Here is a 24,723-nt window from a genome sequence, read left to right on the forward strand (position 1 = left end):
ATGCAAAGGGGGGAGTATCATTTGCTAATTATTTATGAGCTTAGTGCTTCTTACTCAGAATACTTTATTTTCTATTTTGAGGTTACTTGATTCTACTCTTGGTTTATTTAGAGATGTACTGGCACCAAAGTTCTCTTGTTTGCTTCGTTTTCAGAGAATCCCTTTCTAGACTCGGAAATATCCTTCCTGGTCCTGGAACCCTTCAGTAGTGGGTGGGCAGAAGTGGGTGTGAGAATGACGTCTCCGCACGGCGCGGTGTTGGGGGAACGAGTTGGGGGGCGCAGATGAGAGGAGCGCCGCTCCCCGCGCTGCACTGGATGAGGAAACCGAGGCCCGCGGGAGTGGAGCGCTCCCCGCCACGGAAACGGCAGGCGGGCGCCTTCGCCTCTCTTCCTTCCCCTTTACTCTTTCAAGTCAAGCAGTGGGTCCATTTTTCACAACATATTCTTTGTCTGTCTTGCCAAATGGAAATGTATTTCTGAGAAATTAATGCCAGGTATGCAATGGAATTGTTTCACAATTATGGATTGGGGGGGGGTGGAGAAATAAATATAAGTAAAAAGAAATAGTAACACAGTGTTTTAATTGAAATTGGTGCACATAACACTGTTTTGAGCTTTTCGAATATGTGTGTAAATCATGTTTTACAAGAAACATCGAGTATATGGTAGCCAGTGTTTCTTAAAACTCATTTCTGTTTTTGATAAAACTGTTACATTTTCCTTTAATATTGTTTGAAATTTCAAAGGAAATGGCTCAAAATTTATTGAAGTATGTGTATTATATTTCAATAACAAGTTTTTAAAAAGCAAATCAAGCAATTATACTTAATATACTTTTTCAAATCCCATATGTCCTTCCCACTTTGCCCTCAAGTCTTATATTCCGACATGTCCTCCTGTCCCTCTTTGAGATGCTCTGCCTGACACGTTATCTTACGAGTGGATGCTAACCGAACTATAAGCTGAAGCTCAGATAGAATTCCCTTAATATCCTCATGTATAAAGCGTATCACGGTGTTCGATGTCAAGATCTTTAGCCTTCCTATTAGAAGACACTATTGGACCTGACTTGATACTTATGAAATTTACACCAGGGGAACAGGTACTATATTTCCTTTGTTTATATCAGGAGTACAAGGATTAACTAAGAAAAGCTGGGACTTGAATTCACAGGTGCCAGGTATTCCCACATGGTAGTGTTCGCTGTTCTAACAGGCATAGAGTTGTCTCACTGTGCTTTTATTAGCATTTCCTAATGTCTGATGATGTTGAGCATCTTTTCACGTTCTTTTTTTTATCTGTATATCTTTGGTGAAGGATTTGTTCACATCCACCTTTTAGAACAAAATGGGAAAATGGGTTGTTTTTATTTTTGAGTTCTAAGAGTCAGAGCCAAACCAGTCCACTACGTGCATTACATTAGCTTGATGTGTCTTTTAAGCATTCAATCTGTAGGTTCCTTGTCTTCTTTATTGTTTTCCTTGCATTAGGAAAACCCAGAACATGAGAACGTCTATAGGAAAAATGTTTTTTCCTAATTTTATCCCCAGGATGTTATATAATATGTTTTTCTGTCTTCTATAATTTTTGTATACTAGTTTTTGGATCTAGAGACTCCACGCTTGATTTTTTTGGTATTGTTTTGGTACTCTTTAATGGTTAGCATTGTGCACTTCTGTCAGGAGGTATATCTGATCGTCTGTCTCTTTTTGTGATGTTAAAATTGATCAGTTAGTTAGGGCTCATCAGTTTGATCCGTTCATACTACAGTCCTGCAGCCTTTCACCAAATGATTTTAGCAGACATTGAAAACCTTTGCCTAGAGCCATTGTTACATTAGTAATTGCAAAATGTTGATATTTTAATTTTGTCATTCCTCCTTCTTTTAGTAACTGGAGTACTTATACCAAGAGAAACTGCCGCATCAATTATTTGATCGTTATATGGCACTGTTTGTAAATAATGGCTGGACAAATGTGGCTTTTCTTTTTTCCCCTTTGCTTACCAGTTTTTAGAGTCATACGTTCTATGCCATTCTTCAAAGGTTAATAGTGAAGGTTTCATTTTTTTAGGATCATCGTGAACTCATGGATATTGGCACACATGAATTTTAGCATATTCATCTCAGTGCTTTGCACTAATTCTTTTTGATGCTCCAATTGTCCCACCCTTGGTCAGTGGAAGCCCCTTCTATTTGCTTCTGGAGGCCTTTTGGTATCTGCCTTGCCTTCTGGCATAACAAGATGTCTCAGGCTCATCTTAGAACAATGCTGTTTATTTTCTATCGAAAGCTATGTATACCCACCCTAGTAGCAGTGAACACTCCTAGATCTTGGTTTTTTGGATCTAGCACCCATATCTTGGTTTTTCATACCATTTTCCTTTGAAAAGAATCAGGACTCTATAGAGAAATGTCTGATTCAAGGACTAGAGCAGGAAACATACATGATGAATCTGGAGCATCTCATAGTGTCGGAAATTAAGATAGTGCTACAAAAGAAATACAGTGAATGTGTGTGTGTGGTGGTGGCGGGGGAGGGGGGGTATGTCAAAGGGACACCAGGAGCCAGCTGAAAGAGCTCCCAGTGGCCAAAGTTGGAACAATTTGAACAACAAAATAACTGAAGTAGTATTGGGTTCTACCCCAAACTATGACGTAAATACCCACGTGTCCATACTCATAAAACAGGTACATAAACGGAGGAGGACGGGCGAACAGCACTGGCCGGGGAGTTACAAGCGATGTGTGTAGATCCTCCTGCCCCCCCGGAGGTGGGCATGGGGTCCGCTCCTTAGGTGTGGGCTGTTCTCGGTACCTGCCCTCCAGGGTGCAGTGTGGAAAGGGGGAAGGAGGGGTCACTTGGCAGCGAAGAATCCTGACAGATGCCACTTCAGCCGGGTGAATTGAGTCACCTCTAAGCTGGCTAAGGCCAGTAACTGCTGTCTACACCACGAGCATTTATCTAAGCGTAGGTGGGAAGTGATGATGGAAAAACACACTTTATCACGGTAAGGTGCGTTGTGACCTCAATGAATAGTGTTTGTGATTGAAAATACTTTACAGTAAAATTTTTATTCAGAAGATGGCTTCTGAGATAGAATGGAAGAGGGTGGAAGTCGGAATCACAGGGAGTATTATCTCACTGGATTTTGAGCTGTGCATAATACTGTGGCTCTAAATGGTCAGGAGATGAAGGTATTAACTGTTGAGTTTCCTACAGACTGTATTTCTAACGTAGTTATTCAGAACATTTTATATTTTGCTGTGGTGAGAGACTCCTGCTGCCACTTAGCAGATAGGAAGATGAAGAATGGTAATTTTGCAATCATGTCAGAAGACTTGGTAGAGTGCTTTTTTCCTAACTCAGCCTTGCCTGATAATATAAACTATTCGGTAAGAAGCTTTAGAAAACATTAGGAAAGGGTGCACAGCTGTAGTTTCTGTGCCCTGCAGAGGCTGGGACTAGGAAGGTTACCCCCCAGCACGTCCGGGTTCAGAAGCTGTTGGAGGCTCCGTGGTCCCTGGGGTCCAGGGCTCTGGCCATAGACCTTAGATTTCCGAATTCCTTTCTTGTCTCTGGACCATTTCCTTCCAGAAGTTCTTATCAACCATCTGAATAGAATGAGTGAATGAGGACTGAATTTGCAAACATTTAAATGAGAAACAAGTTGGATTATGTGGAAATAAAAGCTAAAGTTTTCCCCAAATATAGTCAGCATTCCAGAGGGCTCAAGAAGAGACACTCGTAGGACTCAATAGTAAAAAATGGGGTAAAAGGCCCAAATAGACATTTCTACAAAAAAGATATACAAATGCCAAAAAAAAAAAAAAGCAACACTTGAAAAGATACTCAGCACCATTAGCCGTCAGGGAAATCAAAACCACTTCACACCCACTAGGGTGGATAGAATCAAAAAGACATAATAGCAAGTGCTGGTGAGGATGTAGAGAAATTGGAACCTTCATACATTGCTGCTAGGAATGTGAATTGGCGCAGTCACTTTGGAAAACAATCCGGCAGCCCCTTAAAAAGTTAAACATGGAATTACCATTCGACCCAGGAACTCTACCCATAGGCATATACCCAAGAAAATGAAAACCCATGTCATGTCACACAAAAACTTGTACACAAATGTTCATAGCAGTGTTATTTATAATAGCCAGAAGAAGGAAACAACCCAGATGTTTATCAACTGAATGTATTAACCAAATGTGGTGCATCTGTACGATGGAACGTTATTTGCCCACATAAAGGAAGGAAGTACTGATACTGATACACACTATGTGGATAAGTCTTGAAAGCATGCTGAGTGAAAGAAGCCAGGCACAAAAGGCCACATATTGTGTGATTTCATTTATGTGAAATACACAGAAAAGGCAAATCCATAGAGACAGAAAGATTAGAGATTGCCTAGCGTTCAAGGGAATGTTGGGGGTTGACGAAGGTGTTCTAAGAGTTATGTGATGGTTGCAGAGCTCTGTGAACAGGCAGCCTACAAACCATTGAATTATGCCCTTTCAATGAGTGAATGTGAATTCTGTCTCAGTAAAGCTGTTACCACCCCTCCCCACCCCCCCAAAATAACCTCTTTCGAACCAATTCTAACATCTTACCATAGAGAGAGAATAGTCCTCCAGAGATGTGGTTAATTGTCCCTTCACAAACCGTTCAGTTTAGAAAGGCCCGTGGGGTATGCCTGCTCTGTGCCTGGCATAGTGCTGGGCCTGGGAACAGAAGAGTGGAAAAGTCGGGCTGGTGAGGGACACAGACGTTTGGGGGAGTCAGTGCAGGGCCTGAGCGCATGTGCCACAACTGGAAAGAGCCTGCCGCGGTAATGGACTGTCAGGGAAGCCTTCATCACCAGGTGCCAGGGGACAGATGAGTGTTCCAGGCAGAGGGTGGCAGGAACTATGGGGGGGTCGATTTTTAAGGTACAGAGTTGGATGAATGGGGTGCAAGTGGCAGGAGGTGGGTCTGGAAAGAGGGACAAACTTTCGAACCATTTATCTTATTTTGCAGAGGAGGAAACCACACACGCAAATGCCGTGCTGGACTGGCCTCACGTCCTGGCAGTTCTAGGTCACGAATAAGCATTTCGGAGCTCTCACCCACCGAACATGTGCCGTGTGCCTGGCACTGTAAGGCCCTTTCCCACGCCCCTCACGACGAGTCTAGTGGGATGCACTGCCGTCACCCCACCGGCAGACGGGGACGGGGCACCAAGCGGGTCAGCAGGTTGCCCGCAGCCACGCCGCTGGGAGTGCCGAGGGCAGGGCAGGACCCGGGTCCAGAGCCCAGTCCCACCGCTTCGTAGGCCCTTCCTGCTGGCAGGCACTGTCTGGAAACCGCTGTTTGCACTGAAGTTCTTCCAGCCTCTACTTTAAGATGCTCTTGGCTCTTTGTTTAAATGACTAAATGTATCTAAAATTAGGCTGGCCCCCATCCTTGTTTTCCTCGTGCAGTTGAATTATTGCTGTTTCACTTAATAAATTACAGAATAGGAAGAACTGAGTGGTAATAGTTGTTTGCAGGGATTTATTACTTGATCTATTGGTATTTAGCATTCATTTGAGTTACATTTAGGTTGAGGGAAGTATTCCTGAATATCGGTGATACTGGTTGTTTAATGAGGTGGGTTCCTATAGCTTTTTATAAAATATAAATGATATTCATATGTATCAACATCATTTGAAGGGTTCTTGCCTGAAAAGAGTTCATCTTTTTCACCATCCTTGAGTTGGGTTAACTGACTGTTTTATTCTCCCAAAAATAGTTCTAGGTGCCAGGAGTGAAGTGACGTATTTAGGGCATTAGAATACAGCCCGTTCAACTTCCAGCAGACCTGCCCTATATTTTTAGTGTAGATTTCTGTACTTTTAATAGTCCTCAATAAATATTTATTGATAACGATAACTGTAAAACGTTAGAAAAGGGTAACAGGCTAGCTTTTTTTTTTGAATAATCAAAGACCCAGGTCAAAGCTTAGCTTATCCTCTGTCTTTATAGTAAAACATGCACTTCAGCTAACACCCTAAATGCTGAGGTTCTTTTGTGCCCAGTGTAAACCCGAGCCCCTTTTTTCTTTAAAAGGGAAGGAAAGTCCTGCCTTAGAATGCCTGCACAGATGCTTAGCACCCTGCCACATAATCTGGGCGACTGAGAACCCAGCTGGCCGGCTGCTTGGTAATTCCTCAGCACTCTGGCATGTCCCAGCATCGCCAGGCAGTCTGGAAGGACTCGGAGAACAGGAAATAAGCCGCTGCGAGATAAGGCAGCAGCTCCGAGCTGCAGACAGGGAGGAAATGAGACTGCTAATCCAGGGTGACAGCACTGGCGGCTTGACTTTATTTTTAAACTGAGAATCGTTGGAAAGGTTTCTTTCTCTAATTTTGGGGAGCTACCCACCTATTCAGTTGTACGTGTTAGAACTCACAGCAAAGAAGTGTGGGAGTGGGGACTGCGCTTCCCTATACTGCTGCATCTCAACTGATCAGGAATCACGAAAGAAGAGATTGAGTCTGAACTTTCTGTTTATCCAACAACTGCCACCATGTTCTCTCAAGACCAAGACATCTTTAACGTTTGAAATAACGGTAAAATGCTTCTCGCCTCTGCCCTTTCACGTTCGTGTCATGCTGTGACTCTGCCGGCAGCTTTCATGGAGAATGGGGGCTTGATTATTGATGTGAACTAAATACGCAGCCATACCTGGCGGTGGATGTTAAAGAAAAATGGTGAAAGTTTAGAAAATGTGACTGACCTCTGCGCCCCCAAATAAGACACCTTGTCATCAAATACTGTTTTATAAGGAAGGGCATAGTAGATGGATGTTCACTGTGCCATTGGTCATGTTCCGTCCTGTGGCAGCCATTCTGAGTTCATTAGTGATTGCGGGCTTTAGGGACCAAATTGTAGCCACGTGCACTTTTGCAGATTGCAGTGCTTGGGCCAAACCATAACTGGTCTGAAAGAAGGTGATGAAGTTGGCTTTTATTGACCATTTGGAAATTTTAAATTTTATGATATATTACATGCATTTAAAGACTTTCATTGTAGTATTGATTTTACTGTTTTAAAAAATTAGATCAGTAATTTAAATAGAGAATTTAAAAACCAAGACTTAAAAAAAAAAAAATCTGGACTAGTTCCTCACCCCCATCCACCGGTGTCGAGGGTCCTCTCTGACTGCAGAGAGAGCACTAGATTATGTCCGTTTAGTGAACTGAACTCTACGGGGACAAAGATGTCATAATGTCTGTCCTCAACACCTACTAATCTGTCATAGGCAGGCATCACCATTAGCAGTTATTAAAATGCCTTTGGGAGTGGAAAATAACCTGCTTGAAATAGTTTCAGTAACATTTTATAGTTCAAAGATGTAACTGAATAATGATCATAACTTCTAATTATACATTACCTTTTGGCACAATACATTTAAAATTACGGAGTGTCAGAATTCAAAGATGAGCGTGCCTCTGTCCCTTCCTCAGGCAGTGCGGCTTGGGACAGTGCACGTTCACTGGTAGTTCCAGTGGGAGGTGTCAGCGCTGCACCTGCAGGTCTGTGACAGTGAGGCAGGAGGTCTCAGCAGAGGGACAGAGCTGGACGGGGCTTCTGGGAATGGTCTGTGTCCGGATCTGTGGGAGTTGCCTTTGGCGTGGGAGCCATCAAAATAGGTTAGACTTATTTGACTCATGATTGCCATATCTCAAGATTGCAACCTCACAGCTCTCTTTGATGTGTGCAGAGTTTTAAAAAAGATTTACAGTATACTTACATTTTAAGTGGGTCATAATTTCCTCTAGGAAAATTTGCAGATTCTATTATGCATCTTAAAACTAATGGTAATGTCACCAAGCGTGGCAGACCAAGGCTGGGGGCTGCTCCCCCTCTGGCGCCTTGAAAACAAACATAAAAACCTAAAATCAGACGTACCCATGGTACAACTCTGAGAAAGGACAGGGCATCTGCATTGGTCTATGTTTCGGACACAAATGGGCTTAAGGATAGGTCTTGGCATTTTGGAGGTCCTTAAAATTTGTCATTGGCCCCGCTTGCTATTTTAGAATACAGCGGACCCTTGAACAAGATGGATTTGAACTGCATAGGTCCACTTATATGTGGATTTTTTCAATAACTATACAGTCAGCCTTCTGTATCCCCTGGTTTTGCATCCATAAACTCAACCAGCCATGGATGTGAAGGGCGGACTGTATGCATTGATTGATCTGTGCCATTTCTTATAGGGACTTGAGCATCTGTGGGTTTTCATTTTCACGGGGGTCCAGAAACCGACCCACCATGGATACTGAGGGATGGCTGTAGTTAAGTTTTGGGGGAGTCAGAAGTTATAGGCAGATTTTTGACTGTACGGGGCGTCAGTGTCCCTAGTTCCCGTGTTGTTCAAGGGTCAGGTGTCAAAGTTAGGATATGGAGACCATTTACAAAGCTGCCACATGTTCACAAGGGTTATTGGTTTATGAGTCATGAAGTCCTAGGAAAAGACGGGATTCCAGTCCTCGTAAATTGAAGGTGTGCTCTTGCTGGTTGATGACAGTCCTGGCTTGACAGGTACACATCCGTATACGTCCATGTATCTGTGGATGTCCCGGCTCTTGGTTCACATTTTACCAAGAGCGGGGCCCGGTCCCCTCCAACTCCGTAATAGTCACAGGACCACACAGCATGAACCAATCAGGACAACCCGAATGACCCACTGAAAGAACGAATTCCACTAACCACCAACTCAGGGGACATTCAGCACAGCCAACATGGGGTGCTGGTTTTGTAGTTCCCGGGATCACTTCAAGCCCTGCGTCCTTACAGGTTTCACTGGACGCTGTGACGACAGTCCTCGGGCATTTACCTCATCCCAAGCCACCTACTAGGGGGTCCACCTGTTAGATGAGGGAGTCATAGTTGAAAAAGGCGAAAGTGATTATCTGGTTCAGATTTTTTTCACATTTAAAAATTGCTTTTGAAAAAAAAAAATTAAAAAATTAAATTAAAAAAAAAAAGCCAGACATAAAAGATGAAAACAAACAAACAAACAAATAAATAAAATTGGAAAAAAAATTGCTTTTGTAGTCACACATTTTGAAACTTATAATTTCTTTGTCCTCTGTGATAAAGTCTAAACATCTTAGATATTTTAAGTGTTTGTTTTCCAAGTTGGCCATGTTTAGATACTGAACTATTTGGAAATAAAGAGTCTAGAAAAGATATAGAAAATTTCACTTTGGGAGGAAAACGAAATAAATAGTCCCCGCCTTTTCCTTTTTCTGTGTTAAATAAATAACACCCTGATTCAAATGCACAGCAGATTCTGTGAAATTTGTTTTCCCAGCGTACAGGACTGTCAGATGAGAGATCCTTGCACTCGTGAGAGGCAAGGCAGGGTACAGATGGGCTCGGGGCTTTCTCTGTGTATATAGCAGTGGCATTTTCACGTTACGGTTTACCATTTGCTCAGATGTCCTCTGCTTGTGAGTCTGGTTCCCTGTGACGCTGCCATGTGTGGGCCGTGCTCTGGCCACCGCGCCCCACTAATCCCCACTCCCTCCACTGGTCTTTTCCTTGACCATGCGTTCCGTTTGGTTCTGAAGTTTGATCTCTTTGTAGGCATAAGCCTAGCCCACTGGCTTATTCCCTGCGGTAAATATCTTCTTGGCTGTGTTCAGGTCGTGCTGGTGAGATGGAACGAGCCATACCAGAAGCTGGCCACGTGTGACGCGGACGGAGGGATATTCGTGTGGATTCAGTACGAGGGAAGATGGTCCGTGGAACTGGTCAACGACCGAGGGGCTCAGGTGAGTGGGCGGAAAGTCTGCCGGAGACAACGCAGACCGCGTGTTCCGGGCAAATGAAGACTCCCCAGTAGGGGGAGTAGAAATAAGTGAAACCAGAACCCTGCTTGTCTTTCCTCGTGAGTGTATCACTAGATAAAAAGAGACAGATCACACTCCCTTCTCTTCGACTGTGCTGCTGTTGCGAGAACTCTCCGAGTTTTAAGCTTTAATTAAATCTGTGGAATCATTTTTTACCATTCAGTGTTGTGATTGCTTGTTAAATTTGGATCCTCTGAAGTGCTTCTGGCACATCCCTTTCTCGCTCCCTTTCAAAAGGTATTTTCCCTGTGTCGCAGGCTTTCGCTGTGTCGCACACGGGGACTCCACGTGGCTGTTTCTCTCAACCTACTCACCATGCAGAGTTTTTGACACTTTCTTCTGTCAGGTTTCAGTTAGCATGGCCCCCTGTTGTCACCTCCCCAGCTCTTCCTTTCCGGTACAAACCTGTCTCCACTCCCAGGAAAACAGATGCTCCTGGGACGCCCCGCTGAGCTGAGCTCACCCGTTCTTCCGGCTCGTGGGCCAGCTCTGCTCTTCCTCCTGCCTGAGGTGGGGCTGCTTGGAGCACCTCCGCTCCCGGGCTTAAGGACACGTGTCCCATCCCAGGGGTTTAACAGAGCTGTGGCTTCAGAACCGAGTCCTTGAGACCTTTACCGATGAGGGGTTTCTTAGACCGTTTTACTTTCCAAGGATGATTTGCCCGCGGCTGCCTCTATACATTTCTAAGGAAAGGATCTCACCCTCTCCTCTCCCATATGTTGCTGAAATAAGCTCTGAGCTCCCCAAGTTTGAAAGATACAGACAGTGAAGTGACATGAAATTGCAAGGAATGGAGATATTATTAGCAGACCAAGGATCTTTGTGAGATGTCACCACAGAAGACAGAGCTACCTCTGGGTAAAAACAGAATTTTCTTTCTTTGTGAGTTATTTATTTTGGGGGCAGCATAAATGTTGACTGACTCTGAAAAGGTCTCATCCGTTTCCTGTGTGTGTACCTCCATAAAATGAGAAAGGAAGAGGTGGACCCTGCCCTCTGACTACTGATTAGCCTCCTAAATAGAGCTGCAGGTGTGGGAGTCTCCACGACCTTGAGAAGCTCATGGCCCCTGGGAGCTCTGGAGTCAGGCCACACAGGCCAAGAATCTCACTGTCTGGCTTCTTAATGGGGCATGCTTCTCTGTGCCTCAGTTTGCTCATCTTCAAATATGGAAAGTGCTTATAGCACTGTCTGCACACAGCAATTGTCTCCACATGTTGTCATAATGTCTGTGGAATTACGAGGTGCGAATACCTCAGAGCCCCCGAGCACGGTGCCCGCCCGCCTGCCCGGAAATAGTCGCCATGATGTCATCACCAAAGACTGGCTTCCGTCTCGAGGCAGCAGCTCTCCCTGGCTTTCTGTAAAGTAGAGACTTCTCTGAGTTTACCATTTAGGGTCTCTAAAGTGCTGAAATTCTCCTGTCCACCAAGCGTGAACTCTTTTCTTCAGAAACGCATAGTGGTCAGGTGAGACATGTCTTCAGTTGCGTGGCAAGAGGTGTTTAAAGCCACTCAGAGAAAGAAGGTGAAGGGGAGCTGGGGATGTGACTCAGTGCTTGGCTTTTCCGTCTGTTATCTCTCTGAAGATACAGGAATCCTGTTCAGAAGATGATATTCTCAGTTAATGGGAAAAAAAGCAGGTCAGGGAGGTTTGGTAACTTGCCCAAGAAAGTTCATAGGTGTGAAAGCCAGAATTTGAACCAGGTTTGTGTCTAAAAATTAACCCTAAGTGAATCATAGACATAAATGTCAAAGCTAAACTTCTGGAAACCTTAGATTTTCAATGCTGGGTCAGGTAAAAATTCCATGGATTAGACACAAGACGCATGAACCATAACAGAAAAGAATTGATACTGGACTTCCTCAAAATGTAAGACTTTCACTCTTTGAAAGATACCATTAAGAAAATGAAATGGCAAGTCACAGAGTGGAAGAAATTATTTGCAGCACACGTATCTGATAAAGGATTGTATCTAGAGTTTTTAGAACAATAAGAAGGCTGACTTCTCGATACATATGAATAGGTGACTATGAATACATGTATATGAATAGGTAAAGGATTTGAGCATAGCTGTCCCAAAAGATGACGTGCAGATGATCAATAAGCACGTGAAATCATGCTCAACATACTAGTCATGGGAGAGATGCAAATTAAAAGCACCAGGTCACATTACTACATATCTGCTAGAATAGCTAAAACAGAAAAGGCCGACACCACCAAGTGCTGGTAGGATGTGGACCTCTTAGTGCTCGCACATCCTGCTCGTGGGAGTGGACAATGGTATAACTGCTTCGGAAAACAGTTTGGTCATTTCTTACTCAGTTAAATATACGCTTACCATATGACCCAGCAACTGATTCCAGTCCTGAGTATTTACTCAGAAGGAAGGCAGCCATGTACAGAAGGTCTTGCACGTGAATGTTTACAGCAATTTTATAATAGCCAACTACTAGAAACAACCTAAGTGTCCAGCAATTTGGGTCGATAAATAAATTGTGTATTTATACAATGAAATATTACTCATCTATAAAAAGGAATGCATACAAAATATCAAAATACTCTCACAACCATTGTACTGAGTAAAAGCAGCCATGCACAAAAGTAAACATACTATATGATTCCATTCATGTGAAATTCTGGGACAAGCAATGAGTGACAGAAATCAAGTCACTGGTTACCTCGGACCAAGAGTGAGGGTAGGAAGTTGACTGCCGAGGGAAGCTTTCATTATTGTATGCAAATTATACTTCAGTAAAGTTGAATTTTAAAAGGATAATAATACAGCCAACAATTACTTGACAATAATTTTGAAAACTTACCTGAACTGGAAAAATTCCTAAAAAAAATTTTAATAGAATTGACTCAAGAAGAAATAAAAAGCTTGAAAGCTTGACTGGTGCCACAACTATGACATAAATTGAAACAGTAGTTTAAAATCTTCCCATAAAACAATACAGAGCCAGACAGTTTCACAAGCCTGTTCTACCAAAGTTTCAAGCAACAGGTCATCCCAGTTTATACAGATTCTTCCAGGTAGTGGGAAAAAATTCATCTGAGAGGTCAACATAACCCTGAGAAATCCAGACAGAGACATTACAGAATAGGAAATCATAGGTCTCTTTTACTCATGAATACAGATGTAGAAGTTTTAAAGATGTTAGCAAATCAACTTCAACTGTGTGTGTAAAAGACAATACTTCACTTCCAGGTTGGGCTACTTCTAGGTATGCAAGGACAGTATAATGGAAATTCATAGAAGTAATTCACTACACTATTAAAAGAGAAAAAAGATATGGTCATTTGAATAGATGTAATAAATGCATTTGAGAAAACTCAACACCCAAGTGTGTTTTCCAGTGAGAATTTTTTTTCATCTTTATCGAGGAAATATTATTAGTGAGACTGACGAGAAACAGAGCTTTACTATTTTGATAAGTGACCAAGAGACACTGATGAAGACTGTTAGTGTGAGGACGTAAGTGTGAGGACATAGAACAATGGCTAGAAGCAAGGTGGGCGGAGCCACACACTCTAAGATTATTCTCAACTCTGCCATTTGCCAGCTGTGTGCGACCGAGAAGTTACTTATCCCCTCTGTGCCTATTTTCTCTGTAAAACGAACATGATAATACCTCTCACAGATGGGTTTTACGAGGTGTGTTAGTGTGTGTAAAGCACTTAGCACTGCATGGACACATGCTTTCCAATATTGTCTTTTATATTGTATAATATTGTTATAATACACAAATATATTTTATTCTCTTTAAACGCATCTCGATCTTAAATGACCGTATCTAGTCTTTGTAAATGTGCTTTCCCTTTCAGATTACAAGTTGACCCCTTTTGTGTTTGTGTCTCAAAGGTGAGTGATTTCACGTGGAGCCACGATGGGACTCAAGCGCTAATTTCATATCGAGATGGGTTTGTCCTGGTCGGTTCTGTCAGTGGACAAAGACACTGGTCATCTGAGATCAACTTGGAAAGTCAGATCACATGTGGCATATGGACTCCCGATGACCAGCAGGTAATGCCTCTTGAATATGGCTGTGTAATATTAAAACCATGAAAGCTGAGGAGGAAATGAATTAAATACTGTCACACGGGGAAGAAGGGTGGGGACGGGAAGCTGGCTTCAAAGCCTCTTAAAGAGGCACAAAGGAAAAGAATAATGACAATACCCAGGTAAAAATTACAACAAAAATTTGAAGTAAATACTATGCTAACAAAATAATATTTCCTACCAATATGGTAAACAATGAATTAACATTTTAATTGTAGAACATGTTTGTACACATTTAGTTTTAAATTTACATAGCCAATTGATAAATGGATAAAGGACATAATGATAATGTACAAAAAAAGGTCAACTAGTCAGTAATCATATGGTAGGAAAGTATTCATTCTCAGGGGGAATGTAAAATAGCATAATAAGGATATATTTTCACTTATTAGCAAAAAAGTGTAATAAGCCGCTACAGATGATTTTCCTGATTACTGATGAGAGTACAATCAAATAAGCATTCTCATTCAGTGCTGGTAATAATCTATATTAGACCTTTGGGTGTAGAGTTATGTCAGAAGTCTTAAAAATTAACATTCAGTTTGACCTGGTAATATACTTTAGGAATTTATCTAAAAGAAAGGGACTAACAGTTGTTCATTAAAGCATTATTTATGATAGTAAAACTTGGCAAGGGTCTGCTTGTCCAAAAAGAGAATGGCTAAGTAAACTGTGATGTAACCACTTAAAGCATTACACAGTAGTTCAGCCAGTTATAGATTGTGGTTACGAAGACGGTGTGATAATCTGGAAGAGCTCTCATGATGTAAAGGTAAGGGGAAAAGCCAGGATGTGAAGCGATGTATGTGGTACAAGGACCACATCACAGAGCAGCTGGAAGGACATGAATCAGAATGCCATGAGCAGGTTGTTATTTTATGGCGATGAGCCTCTCAGTCATTTTTAAAAACCTAATTTCAAAATTATCTTTAATGTGCCTGTTCTACTTTTATGATAAAGTAATATATAATAACCTAATAGAATTATATATTGGTAATTCATTTTTTAAATATAGGGTTGACTAGTTTAAAACCTTCGTAAATATATAAAACTTGTTTTTTCCAAGTACAGCAAAATCATAAAATGACAAAACATTTCATACCCGAGATTACAGTGTAGTATTGGTAAAAGCAAGTGTTATAATATGGAACCATAACTTTTATTTTTGAGTAACTTTTTTTTACCGAATTGCTTTCCTCTAGTCAATATGTTTCATGTTCCCATTATTTTCAAGTAAAAACGGCCAGTTTTTTTTCTCTTTCTTCTCAAAATTAGTATTATAAAAAGAGAATTAGAAGAAGATATTCTTAACTCCCAATTTCTTCCCTCGCCCTCCCCCAAAAGCTTCCAATTATCCAGCAGCACGTGCATATCTGTATGAAGAAGCATTTGAATTTATGTATTATAACACTTCATTTTTGTAGGTTTTTGCCGCCCCTAGAGTCTCCTGCGGTCCATTAAGTGACCTTGCATGGCACTTAACTTCTCCCTGCAGTTTTTTTCTCTGTGACAAGGGAGTGAATTATTTCCTGCCTAATTCCCAGGGCTTTTGTAATGACCAAATGAGTGAACAGATGTGAAATCACTTAAAAATATTTAAGTGGATGTCGTGACTTCACATTTTCCCTCACCTAGAGTGATGGGACTCATGAAGCTCATGTCACAGTGTCCCTGATGAGCTGTTCCAGCCAGTGTCCCCAGCGTAGTGCACACTTGAAGCCTGGCAGGCACCAGACCCAGAGATGCTGGGAACACAGTGCGTAAGACTTGGCATCTGCCTTTGAGGTGCAAGGGGCCCATTGAGGAGGCAGACCCAGGGCACCCTGTGCTGAATCCTGGAAAAGGTGCTGAGGCAGCAGGCAGCGTGGTGTCGTGGGCGTGGCAGTGGAGATGGGTGGCCGCTTCCAAGCCAGGCACTGGGACTTCACTCCTTAGGCCCGCCCACAAGACCAGGGAGCGGCGTTGGTAGGTGGTTGGGCTCCTGGCCCACAGCCTCCGTCCCAGTGGTTGGTTGCCTTTACGAGTTCTATACTTAGGGCTAACAGGATTTTCAAGGAAAGTGCTCACTGTCTTTAAAAAAATAGGCCGTAGACATGCCGAGGGGCCTCGGAGGAACTTAATACTGAGAGAAGAGATTTGGCACACTTGTCAGTCAGGTTCGAATCAAGACATGGAAAAACAATATTTGCTTCCTCCATCTCTGTCACGCTTTTGTGCTCTTTCTCGGTTTGTAAATTATTAATGAAAAAAGAATATGAAGACAGACTACTGTTTATAATGTAATGCTCTGAGCATTGCATGACAAGCATCTTCTGGGAGTTGCTGTTTAAAGCAGTACCTCCAGGTCTCAGGATATGGACTGCGAGAGACTACCGTGTCTCTTCCCATCTCCTGGACAACCTGCCCTTAGTGTAGAGGTCAACAGCCGCCAAGGTGAGCTGCTTCCTTATATTTTGAGATAGCTCCGATCATAATGGGACTTTAGACCACTTCCTGTTAACTTTTAAAAATACAAGCAGTACTGTTTTATAAGCATGGAGTTTGAAGTCTAGCTATTTTCTTATTTGTCATGGATTTTCTTCATTCTAGAGTGGTGATTTACATACCCTTTGGGGGTCATGGACTTTGAGTATCATGTGGAAATTGGGAACTCTTTCCTTGGAAAACTGTGCATATTATACATACACGATTATACATGTGACTTGACTTAGAATTTTGGGAGCTCATAGGTATCCATCCATGAATTCTCCCCTTCAAATCCTGATGTAGATAGTTTAGAGGTGACATTTGGGATAATCTTTCCCAACTTTTTATTATGCATGTGTTCAGACGTTTCAAAAAAATTGAGAGAATATACTTTCCTTAAATTTAACAGCTACTATTTTGCCATATTTGTGCTCTCTTCCTCATCCCCTGCCCTCCCTCCTTCCCTACCTCTGTCTTCGCACACACACATCTTTTATAGTACTATTTTTGGAAGTGAGTTGTAGACATCTTGGCATATCACCCTTAAATACTTATCATGTCCTAAGAATAAGGTCATTCTACATTACCACACCTCAGAAATTAGCAGTGATATTATCTGTATTCAGGCTATCTTTATATTTCTCTAATTATTATAAGAAATTGTTTTATAGACTTTATTTTTTCTCTTTTTGATATTTGGAACCAGGATCCAGTTTTGTTCCTGTACAGCAATTGGTTGTTACATCTTTAGAAGAGTTTCCTCTTTTCGAAAAGTTTTTGTGACACTGCCTTTCTAATGAGTTCACTGTGACTACCTTGTTGAATGTCTCACATTTTGTATTTATCTTATTGTTTACTCATACTATCCATTAACTTTTCCTCCTAGCACCTGTGTTTTCTGTAAATTGGAAGTTAGCTCTAAAATAAACAATTTTGGTAAGAATACTTTAGAGGTGACATCCTGTTCTTTATACTGAAACACATTAAAAGGTGTATAATGTCATGTTATCCCACTATGAGGGTTGCTAAGTTGGATGGACTTTGTGAAAACAAAATTATTTTTCACGGCATGTTCTTAATTTCATCTATATGTATAGCTAATTTTTTTTTAAGTGATATGTTTTATTTCGGGCTAAAATTTGTCTTCCATTAAATTGCAAGAAGGGCCTATGAGCATACCTGGAGTTTACAGAGTATGTGAGGACTCTAAGTCTTCTTGGCTTCCATAACAGAATTCCACAGGCTATGGGGCTTAAACAACAGATATTTATTTCTCACCATTCTGGAGGCTGGAAATTCAAGATCAGGGTGTTGGCAGGTTTGGTTTTTCATGAGGCCTGTCTCTGTGGCAGTGGTTTGGACTAGCATGATGGTTTGAGAGGCCCCCAGAATCTCTGGAGAGGCTGATTGGTGAGGGTCTTCTTTTATGAAAGGCTAGTTTATGAAAACTAGGAGCTGGCTATTTTGTCTGATACACAGACACCAACACAGAGAGTCAAAGAATATAAAGAAACAGGAAAATATGTTCCAAACAAAGGTATAAGATCAATCTCTGGAAAATAACTTCAATGAAATGGAGATATATGATTTACCTGACAGAGAATTCAAAGTGGAAATCATAAAGATCCTCAATGAGGTCAGGAGAACAATGCATCAACAAAGTGAGAATTTCAATATAGAGACAGAAAATATTTTTTAACAATCAGAAATTATGCAACTGAAGAATACAATAACAAATGAAAAATTCCCAGAGTTTCAGCATAAGATTAGATCAAGCAAAAGAAAGAATGAATTTGAAGACAGGTCATTGGAATATCCAGTCAGAGTGGCAAAAAGGGAAAAGTGCGATAGAGTAAAGAAAGCTTAGGGGACTTGTGGGACTCCATAAAGTAGATGAATATATGCATTTGGGAGTCCCAGAAGGAGAAGAGAGAGAGAAAGGGGCAGAAAGCTTATTCAAAGAAATCATAGTCAAAAACTTCTCAAAGATGGAGGAGGAAATGGATCTCCAGATCCAGGAATCCCAGCAGCTCTAAAAGAAGATGAACTCAAAGAAATTTACACTGAGATACATTGTAATCCAATTTTCAAAAGACAAAGAATTTTAAAGCCACAAGAAAAAAAGTAAAATGTCTCATACGAAAGAACCTCCCCATAAGATTATCAGCAGATTTTTTACTATAAACCTTGCAATCCAGAAAGGATGTGCTCATATATTCACAGTGCTGAATGGGAAAAAATGCCAACCAAGAATGCTATACCCAACAAAACTGTTCTTAAGAAAATGGAGAGATAAAGACTCCTAAATACATAAAAATTGAGATTGTTCATTAGCTTTAATGAAATGCTAAAGGGAGCCCTCGAGTTGAAATGAAAGGGTGCTAAACCATAATATGAAAGCATATAAAAGTACAAAAATTCACTGAGAAAGGCAAACATATAAATACAGAATACTTTGTTACCGTGATAGTGATATGTAAATCACTTTTAATTCTAATTTAAAAGTTAAAAACAAGAGTATTAGAATAACTAACTATAAAATTATATTAATGGATGCACAGTATAAAAAGAAATTGTGACATCAGTAACAGAATGTTGGAGAAGAGGTAAGAGTAGTTTGTATGCAACTGAAATTAAGTTTTTGTGAGTTTAACATAGACATGTGTAACTCTAAGTTGTTTTCTAGTAACCACAAAGAAACCGCATGGTAACCACAAAGAAAATACCTATAGAAGACACACAAAAGAGAAAGAAATCCAAGCATGTGAATACAAAACAATCAGTGGAACACAAAGATAGCAAGAGAGGAAGAGAGGGGCCAAAGAACCGTGAGACTGATAGAAAACAATCAACAAGAAAGCAATAGTAAGTCCTTTCTTATCAATAATTACTTCAACGTAAATGAATTAAACTCCCCAATCAAAAGATACACAGTAGCTGAATGGTTAAAAACGAAAAACAGGATCCAACTATATGCTGCCTACAAGAGACCCTTTAGATTTAAGGTCATTTGTAGGCTGAAAGTAAAGAGATCGAAAAAAGTATTCCATGCAAATGATAGCCAAAAGAGAGCGGAGGTGACTATATTTATACCAGACAAAATAGACTCTCAGTCAAAAACTGTCGCAACAGACAAAAGCATTATGTAATGGTAAAAGTGTCAGTTCATCAGGAAGCTATAACAATTATATATATATATGCATATAACATTAGAGCACCTAAATATATAAAATGCCAAATATGTAAAGCAAATATTAACAGAATCGAAGGGAGAAATGCAGAGCAATACAGTAATGGTAGGTGACTTCAGTACCCCACATTCAAAGATGGATAGGACATCTAGGCAGGACCAGTGGACTTTAATAACAGTGTAAACCAAATGGACTTAACAGATGTATTGAACACTCCACCCAACAGAAGCAGAATACATGTTCTTCTCAAGTGCACAAAGAACATTCTCCAGGATGGATCACATGTTGGGTCACAAAACAAGTATTAGCAAATTGAAGAAGATTGAAATCATATCAGGTACCTTTTTCAATCACAGTGGAATGAAGCTAGAAACTAATAGTGAAAGGAATACTGGAACATTCACAAATATACGGAAGTGAAAGAACTCTTTCTTAGTTAACCAAAAGGTCAAAGGAGAAATCACAAAGGAAGTTAGAAAATCCTTTGAGACAAAACAAAAACACAACGTACCAAAACTTACGGGATACAGCAAAAAGGGGGAGTTTATTGCAATAAATACCTACAATATAAAAGAAGAAAGCTCTCAGACAATCCAACTGTATACTTAAAGGAGCTAGAAAAAGAATAAACAGCCCGAAGTTAGCAGAAGGAAGGAAATAATAAAGTTTAGAGCAGAAATAAAATGAAATGGAAAATAGAAAAACAATAGGAAAAAATCAACAAAACTAAGAGTTGAGTTTTGTGATGAGCAACAAAATTGACAAATCTTTAGCTAAACTAACTATAAAAGGAGAAATGACTCAAATTTTAAAAATTGGAAATAAAGGAAGAGACATCACGACTGATGTCACAGAAATATAGATTTTTAGAGACCACTATGAACAATTACATGCCAACTAATTGGATAGTCTAGAAGAAACAGATAAATTCTTAGAAAATAGAACCTACCAGGACTGAATCATTAAGAAATAGAAAATCTGAACAGACCTATAACTGGTAAGGAGATTGAGTTAGTAATCAGAAACCTCCCAAGAAAGAAAATGCCAGGACCAGATGGCTTCACTAGAGAATACAGCCAAACACATAAAGAATTAACATCCTTTCTTCTCAATCTCTTCCAAAAACTTGAGAAACGAACACTTCCAAATTTATTTTATGAGTCCAGGATTACCTTGATACCAAAGCCAGAGACACTGTAAGAAAAAAAGTTACCAATGTCCCTAATGAACATGGGCACAAAAACCTTCTGCAAAATGCTAGCAGACTGAATCCATCCTCCCATTAAAAGAGTCATACATAGAATCAAGTGGGTTTTATCCCTGCAATGTAAGGCTATTCAGCATATGAAAATGAATTAATGGGATATGCCCCATTAGCAGAATATAAGATAAGAACCACACAGTCATCTCAATAGTTACAGCAAAAGCATTTGACAAAATTCTAAACCCCTGTTGTGATTAAAAACTCTCAACAAACTAGGAGTAGAAGGAAATGACTTCAATGGAATAAAGGTCAGATATGAAAATCCCACAGCTAATATCATGCTCAGTGATATTAGAGGAAACGTTTTTCCTCTGTGATCAGGAACAAGATGAGTTTGCCTGCTCTCTCCACTTCTGTTCAACCTCGTTCTGGAAATCTTAGAGCAGTTAGGCAAGAAAAAGAAGTAAAAGGCGTCAAATAGGAAAGAAGGAAGTACAACTATCTGCAAAGGATATGGCCTTACATAGGGAAAGCCCTAAAGACACACACACTTATATAGGGAAAACACACACACACACACACACACACACGTTAGAATAAATGAATTCAGTAAAGCCGCAGGATATAAAATCAATATACAAAAATTTTTTAAAGCAAACTATCTGAAAAGGAAATTAAGAAAATCTCATTTATAATAGCATCAAAAATAATAAAATATTTAAGAATAAACTTAACTAAGAAGGTGAGAGACTTGTACAATGAAAACTTGTACAGTAAAGAAGGGAGTAGCGGGGTGGCTGCCCAGGGTGGGGGCCGGGTGGCAGGGAGTTCTGTTCGAGGATGCGGCTTTTCAGTTATGCAGGACGGTTGTTTCTGGAGCCTTGCTGTGCAACAAGGAGCCTGCCGTTAGCAGTGCTGTGCTATGCGCTTAACGTTTTGTATAGCTCCCACGTTAAGTGTTCTTACTACAGCAAAAAATATAATATGTTTGGGGGTGAGGGGGTCTGGAAATATTAGCCAGAGCAATTAGGCAAGAAAAAGAAATTCAGTTACTTGTGAATTTAGTGTTATATTTTCTTCACATGCCTTTAGTAATACTACAGCGTGACAGTGGCCTTGGTTTTGACACAGAAGCCCCGCATGACACCAATTTTTGTCCAGATGGCTGAACTACATAAAATTGAGGTTACCAGGGTTCCTCGTGGCGGTCCTGAACCACACATGCATTGCTGCTCTGACATCCCCGCCCTTGGCATTGAAATATATCTTTGTGTCACATTGCAGGGAGGTGACGTGTGCCACTACCAGTGACACACTCCTGACTAAATTCTAGGCAGCCCCTATTGAGCCCTCTTCTTGACCAGGCCTCAGCTTTGACCTAGAAAACTAGATTCTCATCACAAATAATACACACACACACACACACACACACACACACACACAGAGAACAGACATTAGCATAGTTCTGTCAACAAGGTTATGTCACTAACGATGACAACTCTAGCCTCCTTAAGTTCTTGCCTGGAAAACTCAAGCTGCCAAAGGGATTTACTGTTCGTTTCTGACAGCTAGGACCCATGTCTCCCAGTCTCTGAGAGGCTAGCACCCTAACTTTGACAAGCACCAGTTAGCAAACCCAGGTGGCCAGCCCCACCGCCCACTTCTTGTGAATGTCCACCTTCCTGCCTGTGCTTGAACCCAGGCCTGCCTCCTTCCTACTCCCTCATCCTTCCTTCAGGATGCCCAGCCACCTCTGCACAGAGGGAAGCCGAGTTAGGTTCGTGCTGTGCCCTTCCCTATTGGACTAGTTATTACTGGTTAAAATCTGTCCTTACCTCTGACTAGCATCTGGCTTTCTTTATCCTCCACACCAGTCACAAGTGCTGTCGGATCTGCTTCCACCAGATGCCTTTTACTCTCTCAGACCAGGAAATTATTTCCTTACAGGCTTTTTGTCAAAGAAGTTTATCTGTAGCCACAGAAATTACTGAGAATTACTGTAATACTTCTCAGTATTGAGAAGTATATTTAGATATATTAAAGATTTGTAGCATTTTGAAACAGGAAAGGATTTGAGAGCTCATCTAATAGAACTTTTTTAGCCGTCAGAGGACACCAACACTCAGGGAGGTGGTGATCAGTTCAAAATTATGAAAATAATTAGGAGTCAGAATAGAAAGAGACCCTTGTCCAGCTCACTCCCAGTCCTGAGTTTTTTGCAAAGGAAAGGATGTTTCCCCAGCAGACTTGGACCATATACCACGCAGTCTCCTCAGATTCCAGCATCACTTAGCATCTCGCACACAAATTCAAGGTGCACGTTCACCCCCAGAGACTGCGTGGTGAGTGGGCATTTTACCCAGCTCCCAAGACCTGACGGAGTTATGGTCCTGAAACATTTCTTTCTGCCTCATTCAAAGTATACTTAAATATGTATCTTTAAGAGTATATTCACATGGTATAAAATTCTGAATGTTCAGAAGGGTATACGATGAAAAGGCCCCTTTCTTCTGCTATCCCCAGGCCACCCAGTCCTGTTCCCCTGAGATAACTGGTGTTTCCAGTTACCCGTGTAGCCTTCTGGAGATATTCTAGTTAAATGCACATCCTTAATTAGCCCTGTAGTTAGACCATTCCCCTCCACCGCCAGAAATCATGTGTGGGTATCTTAGAAGGGTGAGTAAAATTAAAAATGGACCCAGCAAGAGTTGGGAAGGCATGTTTTAGCAATGAGAATTATTTAACATTAAATTTGATTCATGAGGCAGATAGAATATCTCCTCTGAAAACCTTTAGACATAGGATAGTCTCTCATCTTTATGGGTTAGTTTATAAGCAGTTTTTTCTGCAGTGAAGAGATGAAACAAATTTAGAATTATATGTTTAGCCAAAGGTATAAATTGTTTATTATAGATATTTTGGGCGAGATGTCTTTCTCACATTTGTCACAATAAGCTTTAAAGTATCTGTTTTAGACATGATTGTTATAGTTAACTATGAAATCAATTCTTTTTTTTTAAACCAGAAAATAGTCTGTTGGACGCGGTTCCATAGTGTAGCAGTTAGCACATCTGCTTTATACGCAGAAGATCCTGGGTTCACGCCCCAGTGGAGCCACAGTCCATGGTCTGTGGCCATGCCACCCTGAACAAGCCCGAAGTCTGATCTCGGAAGCTAAGCAGGGTCGGGCCTGGTCAGTACTTGGATTGGGAGACCACCTAGAAAGACCAAGTGCTGTAGGCATAAATAATAATAAATAATAAAAATTAAAAAAAAAAAAGAAAATAGTCTGTTAATCAGTTGAACAATTCTTTCATCTACAACTATCTTTCTGATTTTAGTGGCTCTATTTCTTTAGTTGCAAAATATTCAAATCTGTCCTTGAAGTGCATTCTAAGGCTAGTTTTATAAAACCCAACAGTCTTTAACAAAAAAAAAAGTTTTGCTTCAGTGACATCTCAGAACAAAAGTTTCCTGATAAAGAGCAAAGGGACATTGCAGTTTGTCCCTTCATTCCTGTCCTCAGCGGCACATTTAGGCGTTTGCCACCAGTGGGACAAGGTTGCTCAGCAAAAATTCGTAATCACTTTATCTGCTCCCTCAGCTTTAAGTCACGAAAGCAAGTGGGGAAAAAGTCAGTTCCTCTGGAACCAGTTCCAGTACTGCTAGTTCAACTCTACCACAAGAGAGGTGAGCATTTATAGAAGCATGCATTTTCACCGCTGAAATCTAGTCTTGATTCAAGAATTTAGTTGGGTACCAGTGTTCAAAGATGAAGAAACTGATGAGATAGCATCACCGCTTTCAAAACATAAATTTTGAATGATTTTATATCCTCTTCCTACCCCCATGGTTTATGGCTTGGTTCATTTTAAATTACTGGTAATAATTGTGTTATGTTTTAAAAT

At 40.8% G+C, this 24,723-nt stretch overlaps 1 protein-coding gene across 1 annotated transcript in view; it reads left to right on the forward strand.

The window, feature by feature from the left end:
• Positions 1–24,723, forward strand: part of TULP4 (TUB like protein 4) — a 188,850-nt gene that overhangs the window by 108,030 nt on the left and 56,097 nt on the right. The window contains exons 3-4 of the mRNA XM_039873905.1: positions 9,685–9,813; positions 13,757–13,918. Of these exons, the coding sequence (XP_039729839.1) occupies positions 9,685–9,813; positions 13,757–13,918 (291 nt within the window). The remainder of the gene's footprint in view (positions 1–9,684; positions 9,814–13,756; positions 13,919–24,723) is intronic.

Source organism: Pteropus medius, unplaced genomic scaffold (assembly GCF_902729225.1).
Source record: "Pteropus medius unplaced genomic scaffold, Ma_sr-lr_union100, whole genome shotgun sequence".
Taxonomy (NCBI): Eukaryota; Metazoa; Chordata; class Mammalia; order Chiroptera; family Pteropodidae; genus Pteropus; species Pteropus medius.